The sequence below is a fragment of the Ammodytes marinus genome (genome assembly GCF_949987685.1).
Source record: "Ammodytes marinus genome assembly, chromosome: 8".
Lineage (NCBI taxonomy): Eukaryota > Metazoa > Chordata > Actinopteri > Uranoscopiformes > Ammodytidae > Ammodytes > Ammodytes marinus.
In genome coordinates, this window is record NC_137212.1 from 16527450 (window position 1) to 16539025 (window position 11576).

An 11576-nucleotide genomic window follows, 5' to 3' on the forward strand; every position below is an offset into this window, starting at 1 on the left:
TATAACCTGACTTTTAATTAAGCCATTGGTTTTAGAAATGACTCATATGAAAGCTAAAACCCTCCCAAATGATGTTTAATAAACTAAAATAAATTTGCTTCACTGAAGAAATATTGACCATTCAATGAACAAGAAAGGCCAGATGTTGGCAGGATAAAAGTGTTGTCGCCTACAGAGAGTAATGTGAAAATGTAACAAATAATTTACTTCAAATACAAAAATATGTTGCATAACATCAGTGAATTAAGTAGTGGTGCTGTGAGATCCATTTTTAATATCTTGGATGACTTCCATGAGCTTGAAGGACTGCATCCATGTGGTTCGACAATGATTCATACAATTTATTGATGAAGTCATCAGGAATAGCAAAGAAAGCAGTCATACATGCCTCCCAGAGTTCATCAAGATTATTTGGTTTGGTCTTCCATGCTTCCTTTTTCATTCTATCACAGACATGCTCAATGATGTTCATGTCTGGTGACTGGGCTGGCCAGTCCTGGAGCACCTTGATCTTCTTCGCCTTGAGGAACTTTGATGTAGAGATGGAAGTATGCGATGGAGCACCACCTTGCTGCACAATGTGCCCCCTTTTATGGTTGGGAATGTAAGGGGTAGCTAATTCTTCTTGATATTTTAGGCAATATCAATAGTATTTTGTATTTGAAGTAAATTATTTGTTAAATTTTCACATTACTCTCTGTAGGCGACAACACTTTTGTCCTGCCAACATCTGACCTTTCTGTGTTCATTAAATTATCAATATTTTCTTCAGTGAAGCAAATTTATTTTAGTTTATTAAACATAATTTGGGAGGGTTTAAGCTTTCATATGAGCCTTTTCTAAAAACAATGGATTACTTAAAAGTCAGGTTATAAACTGTTGTTTCTACAAAATGGATAAGTGACAAGACTTTTGTCCGGGACTGTAGTGGCTCACCGACAGGAATGCCTCTACCCCCGGGGACAAGGCCCCTTACTGCATGTCGTCCCCCTCTCTCGCCTCATTTCCACTTTATGCACTGTACTTCAGATGGGGGTGAAAACACCCAAAAATATATTCATAAATAACGAAGAGTTAGAGTCACCCCAATGAGCAAAAACTAATAATAAATCTTCATGTATCTGGTAGGTTCTGCATAATAATTCTCTATAAATTAATCTCTATGAGCTATCCCCTTTACTTTGTCACATTGTTTTCACATTGGCATTTACAACTTTGCTATACAAACATCTAAAGAAGCTTTACATATAACATGTTTGCCATACTAAGCAAATAGGGGTTTGACAAGTCATGCTGCTGCTAATCTGATCAATAAGCATAATTGCTGTCAAACAATTGAGCCTTCTCTTAAGTGCTGTTGTTGTTTATAGTCTGTGAGTCTCGGCCTCTCGTAAAGGCCTGAGGATGACATCTCTCCTGTAGGAGAAGTGGGTGAGATTTACCCCGTGGAATGTCCTCTCCCTGCACTGCAGTAGGCGGTAAAGAGACAGGGTGAACTTAGCCAGCATCAGTGTACTGGTGATCTCCACCACCAGCAGAGAGGTGTAGATCATCATCTGAAATTTGCACTGTTGCACTTTGCTTTTGTACTGATTCTTGAAGGTAGGCAATGGCTCCTGAGTGGCTCGCTCTATGGCACAGGTGAAGATTACTGGAGTTGTCTGTAGAGGAAGCGTTGTTCGTTGGGTGGTGGTTGGTTGAGTGGTCCTGAGGGTGGTGGGTGTGGTAAAAGTTGTTGTAGGCATGCTTATTGTGGTGGTGGGTAGAATTGTTGTTAAAGTAGTTGTGGGTGAAGCTGTTGTCAAAATGGTCGTGGGTGCGGTTGTTGCTTTTGTAGTTGTGGGTGTAGTTATAGTTGTTGTTGCTGCGGTTGTTGTTATAAGTGTTGTAGGTGCAGCTGTTGCCATGGTGGTTGTGGGTGCAGTTGTTGCTATAGGAGTTGTGGGTGCAGTTGAAGGTAAAGTGATTGTGGTGGCTATAGCTGTGGTTATAGGGGTTGTGGTTGTTGGCAGAGCAGTGGTTGATGTCATTGTTGTTGTGGCAAGCATTGTTGAGGAGAGTGTTGGGGTTGTAGTCGGCAAAGTGGTTGTTGGCATTGTGGTAGTACGGATGGTGGTGGTTGGAATTGTGGTTGCTAGTGTAGTGGTGGGTACGGTGGTTGGTAAAATGGTGGTTTGTGTTGTAGGAAGAGGTGTTGGAGTGGAAAGGATTGTGGTTTTTAATTCTGTAGTTAAGGTTGTTGTTGTGGTGGTGGTGGTTAATCGACTGATTGTGGGTGAGATAGTCAGACAAATAAATTGATCCTCTGTCAATGATCGGATTTCCAGCCCTTTTAGATCTTCTGGATACTCACAGAACACAGCAGATACAATCTTGTCAGAGTTTGCCTTCATCCAGAGGTGAAGAGAGATCAGATTACAGTCACAGTGCCAAGGGTTGTCGTTGAGGTAAAGTTTTTTAAGTTTTGTTAAAGGCTGAAAAATATCCTCAGGAAGTGTCTGGAGGTTGTTTTGATTTAGCTTGAGTGTGATCAGTGATTGTAGCTTTCCAAACACATCTGCATCCAACAAATTGATTGTGTTGTTCAGTAGATTCAGCTCGGAGAGCTTCTCAGGGCCGTTCAAGACCTCAGTATCCAAGGTGACAAAGTGATTATTTGATAGATCTAGCTTCTTGATTTTCTTCAGAGTGCTGAATATTCCTTTGGGAAGAGTGCTCAGACTGTTTTCGCTGAGGCTTAACTCAGTCAATTTGGGCATTTCTCCAAAAAGTACTGGCGGGAGACTAGTCAGTTTATTCTTCTGCAGGGTCAGTGTTTTTATCTGAGAGAAGCCAACAAAAAATTCTTGAGGTAAACCAGTCAGAAGATTACCTTCCAAAAGCAGCTTATTGAGTTTGTCTTTATGCGGAAATAGATTAGGTGATAATTCTGCTATTCTGTTTCCCTGCAAGCCAATTTCCTTCAAGTTTGGCAAATTCTGAAATAACTCTTCAGGAATGGTGGTCAGCTGATTCTCATACAGTCTTAGTATCTGCAGTTTGTTAAGTTTTGAAAACAAATCAGAAGATACGGCAGCAAGATTGTTTTTAGCTAAATGGAGCATTGTAAGGTCCTCAAGACCATCGAAGATCCCGTCTTCAATCGATTCGATCTCATTCCCATGCAACTGAAGCTCCTTCAAAATGTTAAGGCTGTCAAACAAGCCATTCTCCAGACTACGAAGCTTGTTCAGCTTTAGTATAATCTTGTCGAGGTTGCTGAGGTCTTTAAACACTCCAACTGGGATTGATGTTAATGGAGTGCTGGAGATCTCGATATGCTTGAGGTCTACCAAACCTTGAAAAGCTCCCGGATCAATAGATGTTGTCGGAGTATTCATGAACTCCACCTTTTCAAGCTGGGGGCTGTTAGCAAAGGCTGCGTTGGGGATTGTTTTTATTTGGCTGTCCAAAAAGAAAACTTCTGTCACAACTGGTTTCAGGAAGCTTGGGATTTCTTTTGTAGATAAACTAAAAACAACCCGGTTCTCTTTGTGGCACTCTGTCTCCTTTTCGCATTGTGGGTTTTGAGTCAATGACTCAAACACTAAAGAGAGCAGAAGAAACAGGATTTTTCCTCTTGTCATTCTTATTCACTATAAAAAGAAAAACATGTATGAGGCAATGTATAACTTATTCAGTTTAAAAGAACATTAAATGTATCTTTCTCGTTATAATATGTGAGCAGTCAAGTATCAGTTACAAAATTAAAAAACTTTTTCTATGTCAAGATAATTAAATCTATGTGATGTTACAGTCAAACACCCAAATAGACAAACAAACAACAAACAAAACAACAACATTTACTTACCTTATTAATTACTGACCCAGGAGGAAACGGTCTGTCACATCAGTGAGGAGACACAAACAAGCCCAGTCTCATTAGTTATCTTCTGTATCTATGTTGGCCAGCAGGACTTGTGTGTGAGGAGTGGCTTCTGCAGCTTGAGATAAGTATAATGTTTCTACCAGTTACTGCACTGCTATGTAGCATGGTTCTAAGTTCACATCATTGAGAAATATTTTCCTTATTTCAAATGTTTGATAATACATAATACTAATAATTATAATATTTTTTGATAATCACTAACATTTTACCAGCTTTAAAAAAATCTTTGTTTTCACCATTTTGAATATTCTCAATTAAAGTACTTTTAAAAACTGCCATTACTGCATACACATGGTCTTAATGATTTGTTTGAATTAAAAGGATGCCTTTAAGATTGCTGCACTAACACCTGATGTATTTGGTAAGTTATACAACTAGAACAGAAACGTGAACAACAGATACTTGTTACATTTAAAAGTGTCATTCCCATACTCAAAGTGTTAACATACTCAGTTAACATATATAGGTTAACATTTTGAAACTATTCTTTCAGAAACAAAGTCAAAAAATAATTATACTATACCAAATGTTATATCTACGATGTTCCTCCATTTCACATGCATTTATTTAGTTTGTTGATTATGTTTTGTTTTTAACTTCCTTAGTAGAACATTGTTATTGTCAGGCAACGATTAGACATCTTGTTTTGTCTAATATCTCTTATTCCATTAGATGGCAGTCTTGTATATAGAATTGATTCAATTGAGAGGAAAGCAGACATACTGTGTGTTGGATAAGTGGCTGATGTACCCATGCAAAATGTCAACGATAACTGAATAAATAATCCAATTATGATTAATGTGTCTAGCGACTATGAAGTGATCACCTTAGGATCCTCTTACTCCAAAAGTTTGCCAAAACTCAATCATTAAAGATGTGATAAGGTACTTGTTGTTTACACATGTTAGTGTAATGATACTTACTATTTGTTCCTCCTTTTTATAAGCATTAAAGTCAAGTTGTATCATCATCTTATGCAGATAAAGGATAACTTGCATGTGAGAATGCAGCTGGCATGTAATACAACTTAGTTCAGGAAATGAAACACAGTAAGGTTGCGCCCACTAAAAGTATTGCATTTATTCAGTGTATAGTAGCATTTTGTATTGTAATTGTGGAAATCATGGAAAGCATGGATTGTGTTACAGTAGAGTCAAAATTACTTTGATAGTTTGATTTTGCATGGAAAGCAACTTTCCAAAAAAATTAAAGCTGCCCCCTAAATGTACTGTTAGCACAAAGAGCTTTCTAAACAGAAATTAAAAAACTTACAAATCGAAAATATTGAATGCAGTCTTAATTTCAAAATAAGTACACTGTTTCATTTATACACTGTGCATACATTTACCTATATGCTCAGGTTGCATACACGATGGCAAAGGTTTTTTTTAAATGTATAGTTAGTAAATATGATTTCTGTTCTCTTTTTACATCAAACATGAATTGAATACTGGCTGGTAGATTTGATCATTAAGAATGGAAAGATAATGAATGAAAACTTGTTTTTTCTATCTGCTATGTCTGAATGGAGCTGAAGTGTTAACTTTTGTTCCCTTTGAGGTTCTAAAATCAACCTTAGGCTCCACATTTTCCACAGTAATCAGTGAACAGTTTCCATTGGCTTTAACAATTATTGGTTGGTGATGTTGGGTGGCCTAGTCTATAGCACCGAGTTCTTATTTCTGCACTCTATGTTTCCCCTGCCTCTCTTGTTCTTCTTCCAGCACATGCAGCAAATGATGACAGTGCTGATGATGACAGTGGACACAACTGCGATAACGATGAGGGTGATCGAAATGTCATTAGAAACAGTTTCCTTCTCCTGTTGTCCACTGCTGGTGACTTCGTGCTCTGAGTTGGGGGTGGTCTTGATGGCAGGTGAGGAGGTGCTTGGTCTGGTCGGAGAGATATGGGGTGTCCTCCTCTTCTCTGTTGAGGTCAATACAGGCACCTCAGTAGAGCTGAGAGGCAGCAAGTCCTCATCAGTCAGCACAGCAATTACCTCACCGTTGAGACTGAAAGGTATTTCGCAGACCAGAAGGGTTTGGTTGACCTTAGATGGGTGTTGTCTCATCCAGTCCCTAAGTGGCAGAATATTGTTGTCACAGATCCAGGGGTTCTGCTGCAGAAGTACCTCATTCGCTGCATTAAGGGCATCAAGACTCTCCTTTGGCAGGTTGGGAAGAGAGTTATTTCGCAGGTCTATCTGTCCCAGGTTGCTCATGCCCTTGAGAAAACCCAGGGGAAGAGAGCTGATGAAGTTGTGCTCCAAGGAAATGTTGACCAGACTTGGCAGACCTTGGAAAGTCCCAGCTTTCAGGGTTCTAAGCAAATTGGTGTGAAGTGATACTTCTCCCAACTTCTCCAAACCTGCAAAGGCCCTGGTGGATACATAGTTGATCTTGTTGCGACTGAGCACCAGAAGACGCAATTCGGTCAGATTCCTGAATGTGTCATCCTCTAATCGAATCAGCTTGTTGTCATACAGCCACAAGTCCTCAAGGGCCATGGGCCCAAACACCCCTGGTCCCAGACTCTCGAGCTGGTTTTCATACAGGGAGATGTGGGAAAGGAGGGGCAGGTTTAAGAAGATCCCCTGTGGAAGTGTTGTGAGCCTGTTGTTGGAGAGGAAGAGCTTCTTGAGTTTCAGAGTCTTCGAGAACAGGTCATGGTGGAGATGAGTTATTAGATTGTCATGTAGGGATAGTTCTTCAAGGTTTACAAGGTCATCAAAACTGCCAATAGGAAGTTCCTGTAGCAAGTTTTTATTAACCCGCAAGGTGTTTAGAGTCGAAAGACCCTTAAATGTCTCTCCAGTTATTTGATTGATATTGTTTCCGGAAAGAAGAAGGTACTGCAGCTTTGCAAGGGGGTGAAAAGTTTCCACAGCTACATTAGTGAATAGGTTCTTACTGAGGTCAAGGAGTTTCAGATCTGTTAGTGAGGAAAACCAGTTAGGGCGGAGTAAAATTAGCTTGTTGCTTTTGAGATTCAGAGACTCAAGCTTCTGAAGATTTTGGAACAAGGCATCAGGGAGATCTTGCAGATCTGTTTGAGTTAATGCTAAGGCACCTACGTTCACAGTGAAATTAAATGTGCCAGGACGCACTTCCCTCAAAACAGTGTCTTTAATTACGAAGATGCCAAGGGCATTAGAGAAGTCAGTCAGGTCCTCTGGTTTCAAGGAGTAGATACTGCAATTGGAGAAGTAGAGGGCGGTGGTAAATGAGGGCACAGTTTTGGGGAAGTCTGCAAGGCCACTGCAGATGATTTTTGTTTCTGTACATTTGCACCCATCCGGACACGCCCAAACAACAACGTTGAAGGAACAGAAAAGTAGGAGCGCATGAAGGGTCAGGGGCAGGTCCATATTTTCCCTGAAACAGAAGAAACAGTTAGGGGAGAACGGGGGAATCTGAGGCATCGGGTAATGTGAGCCACCCCCTGTATCTAGGCAACGGAAAACATTTGTGGTCATGTGAGATATATGTTTTCAAGCCCCTCTCATTTCCCCATGGCCCTGAAAGAGAGGACCTCATGGTGCTGTGGTAAGCATGTTTTTTTCACCAAAATAGGTATTTTGCATGTAAAAGTAAATTTTCTTGCTGTCAACTTAATCAACTGTTGTGCCAAAGCAAATGTATTCACGTAGAAAAACTTCTATCACACGTGTTGATGAACTACCAACATATGAAACCATGTGATGCTGATAATTGAAGATTAGCCTGAAATGCTAAGAGAGGTAGTTTTTTTCTCAAATTGTGGTGGTGGGGGAAAGTGAGCCAAATGCTGTGGGGGAAAGTGAGCCACTGTCTCACTTTCCCCCACCGTGAGGCACAAGTTAAGTTTAGTCTTAAACATATTTTAATGTAATATTACATGACATATGTTTTATTTTAATGTCATACACATTGTAGAAAAGCCATCTTGCCAAGGAAATACACCAGGAAGATGACCTGGGGCAACCACACGGAAAGAGCACCTTCTCATCTTTCCCTGTAACCTTCAGCGCTGGAATGTAGAGTAGGCCTAGTTGTAGAGTATGACATGCTGATGTTATAATCCAGTTGGGTCTTCTCCTGTGTTCTGAGTCCCAGGCTGTTCTCGCTGGTTCTGATTTTCCTATGCTTTGACACCCAGACACTAGCTGGCTCTAAGGGTCCTGTGTTCTGACCCCCAGACTGTGTTCTAATCTAACTAGTTCTATCTTTCATTTGAATCTTATTAAAACCTTTTGAATTATAATATGTTGTATTTGATTTTGTTCAGAGTTACTTTCAAGTGTTTAGAAAATTTGCTTTGCTTAATTGACCAAACCCCATCATTCTTTTACTAGTCCGACATTAGTTCTGGAATGTGTGGCTAGCTTTCAGGATTCTTACTGTTACAATATGTGTTGTTATGGTAGTTTCAGAGTGGAAAAGTAAATGGATCAGTTTACCCCACAGCTGGAGTAAAGTGAGCCACATGACACATAACAATCATATTTTCACTGCCCTCTGTCTTGACAAAATTCTGCTAATGCCCATTTCTAGGAAACATCCTGAATTAATGGGAAATGTGTAAATTTGAGTGATAAATCATTTTAGCTCGCTTAGAGGGGAGCAAATGTAAAAAGTGGCTCAGATTACCCCATTCTCCCCTATATTACAGACAAGGTTGGTTAAGAATGTTGTATCAAATTTACATGGATTGCCTACAGCTTTTTGAGCAACTCATGGTAATTACATACTTTGTAGGCTACACTTTTTTCCCACCAATCTTACATGTCAAAGTCAGTCAACCAGGAACTGGGGTCACTAATATCCTCTTTGCCTCTGGAGACAAGTTCAAGAACTCAAAAACTGAAATGACACTCAACTAATTTGGGAAATGTAGGACCCCATTGTTTTTTAAGCTTTATACATAGGGACTTAACCTCAAGTTAGATTGGTCTCTGCTGCATTCATTGTGTCCATTCAGATTGAAAACTGCGTGTTTTAAGTCCCCCAACTTTATGCAATTGAAATATTAATTAACTTGAGTAACCCTTCAAGTTAACTCTTCAAGTACCTCTATCAAAAGCTGAATGACCATAGGACCAAAAATACTAGCAAGGTAGAAGGAACACAAAATAATAGAAATGAAACACATTAATTCCCAATAAACATACATTTTCGCATCTGTAACAAGTGATTCTCATTAGATATAAAAATTATTGATTGTATCAAAATGATAGGAGCTACTGTTATGAATGAAGAAAACTGTTAATATAGGATAAAGCCAAGTAAAAAAGTTTTATTTTGTTTACGCTCCTCTCTGAGATTTGATGTGCTATGGCTGTTAAGAGCCGGGACACTAGAGACTGTGGTCTTTTTTTTCTCCACTCAGAGAGAGAACAGCCAAAGGGTTTTCTGTGCCCTCTAAATAACAACCACAATAAGGCTGTAATACTGAAGGCAACTCAAATTAGTAACAGTTCCTACATGTTGCAGCCTAAGCATTATTGTGTTAACCAAAAAGGAGATATTTGCATAAATTGATCCAGTGTAATACTTTGTTGCCTGTGGCAAGGACTTTTGCCAGGCAGCATTGTCAACAGGATTGGCTGGTAAATCACCATGCTTAGCAACCTCTTGGCATCAAAACCATTCATTCAGGGCCCTGTGTTCAACAACAATTTTGAAGCTCCCAAATACTTGAAAAGTTATCTGCAGACTGGTTTTAAAAATATATCCTCACTCAGTGGTGTTTGTTTTTCTGCCGTAAGTACATTTTCAGTGTGTGTTCAGTGAGTCTACAGTACATTTCCTGCACATGCCTGAGGCTGTGAGGGAAGTTCCAAAAACACAGCTTGGCCAACATAAGACCTGCTTCTCCATACAAATCCTGCAACTTAAGTTTGGCAAGCATGAGTTCTCAATGGCTGAAGGATATTAGGGTGCAGAATGAGTCTCTCCAAGGAAGTAACTTTCAAAAGAGATCAGGATGTCCCCCAGATGAGCTTAGCCACAGAAGCACCAGATTTCTTTCTTTTTTTCTTTCTTTCTTCCTTCCCTCTTTCTTGCTTTCTTTTTTTCTTTTCACATCAGAGGGTCATTAAATGCATCCTGGTGCCTCACAGCTGTTCCCATTTTCTATACTTTTTGTTTTCATGTCTGCTTTCATTCAAGGATACTCTGCCTCTGCTCTAGGAGGGAAAGTAATGCTTTCATTGTTAGTAAAACATTATAACTTTGCTATTTAAAAAAAATGTGTTCCCATGCCAACTACTGCTCTTACTTTACCAGCACTCCTTACGTTTTCCACTCCTTGTTCTTTTTTTTAAAGATTATTTTTGGGTGTTTTTTCGCTTTTTTTATTAGATAGCTTTTGGAGAGACCTAGTAAATGGGGCAATGAGTGGAGGACATGCAGAGAACCGACCGCAGGTCGGATTCGAACAGTGTCTGACCCTCTTTGGGGACGCTCTAACGACCACACAACAAGCGAGTGAGTTTTACTTCCTTTTTCTTTACTTCTGTGAGTGTGAAGGGTCATTGTTTACATTTAAGTCATTGATGTGCTCCTGAATACACAACTACGATATACTTTTATTAACGTGCTTTCTAATTATAGATTCCCTTCACTTGTATTTGTTTTTATCAATGCATTTGAGAAGCTTTAGTCGCTTTCAAACACATGACACATTCTTTTTTTTTCATGCAGCCGTCGGTATGTGCCTGTGCCTAAAACCTGACAAATAAACCATGTTTCCTTTCTTTTATAATGTCCCAGCCCATCCAAAACCGCTGTCTGCTCTCAACTGGTACAGCCTGGAAAGATCTGCTGTACAGTGTAATGGCTAAAGTATTTCCAGTTCACCATTAATTGCTTTTCATTTCTTTTCCTGTTGGCATTGCTGCTGGCAGTGCTGGATCAGCACTTTGTAATGAAAAGACTGAAGTCGAAAACAGTACGGCAGAGACCAGTGGACCAGCCCCAGAAGTAAATTGTTGCATATAAATTGTTTTTCAGAATCACTTTATCTGGCATAGTGTTGAGAATGTTTATTATTTTACATTTTCAGACAGAAGATTTCACTCATTTGCTTAAGCGAGTTCAAATTAGGAATCAATTGGCTTTTTTGTAGTTTACACATGGAAAACACATTATTTAATGAAATCAAGGGTTGAATTATATACAGAAGCTTGTATTCTTAGGATAAAGGTACCATAAAAGAAAACATTTTGCTGTGAATTAATCACTTTCCTTATTTTATTTTGGTTCTGATCAGTTTGATTAATGAAATCATCCTGTCACATTATCCTTTACAAATATATTACAAGTTGGTAGCATTCAGTATCTGTTTATCAAGAAGCATGCCTTATTGAAGAACTTACCTCTAGTAGTGTCGATTGACGATTGATAGAACAGAGCCAGTAAGTAGAGGGGGGAATCCTTTATGTAGGTCCTCCCTTCCTCCTCAGTTTTGCAAATCCTCTGATTAAACTTTCTGCAGCACTGTCTAAACTATCACGCAATCACATTTTCCTGCTCTTTGTCATCACTCTTTCCCTTGATCAAACAGATTTTTTTTCCTTTTTGCCCTGAGCTCATGAAATTCACAGGTCCTTTTCCTAAGGCTTCAGTGCCACTGTTCAGCGTCCCGGCTGTTCCCCAGCCCCCTC

General features: G+C 39.4%; 2 protein-coding genes across 2 annotated transcripts; both read right to left on the bottom strand.

Moving 5' to 3' along the window:
* Nucleotides 1–1364: 1364 nt before the first annotated feature.
* On the bottom strand, nucleotides 1365–3626 carry LOC307254419 (uncharacterized protein; the record flags this gene model as incomplete). Its single annotated transcript, XM_080032810.1, has 1 exon — nucleotides 1365–3626. One exon carries the CDS (start codon nucleotides 3624–3626, stop codon nucleotides 1365–1367), a length of 2262 nt encoding a protein of 753 aa, XP_079888936.1.
* A 1368-nt stretch (nucleotides 3627–4994) lies between these two features.
* On the bottom strand, nucleotides 4995–11576 carry LOC307254263 (uncharacterized protein). Its single transcript, XM_080032564.1, has 2 exons — nucleotides 11289–11576; nucleotides 4995–7305 (listed from the first exon to the last, which is right to left on the bottom strand). Exon 2 carries the CDS (start codon nucleotides 7296–7298, stop codon nucleotides 5589–5591), a length of 1710 nt encoding a protein of 569 aa, XP_079888690.1. The 5' UTR covers nucleotides 7299–7305; nucleotides 11289–11576; the 3' UTR covers nucleotides 4995–5588.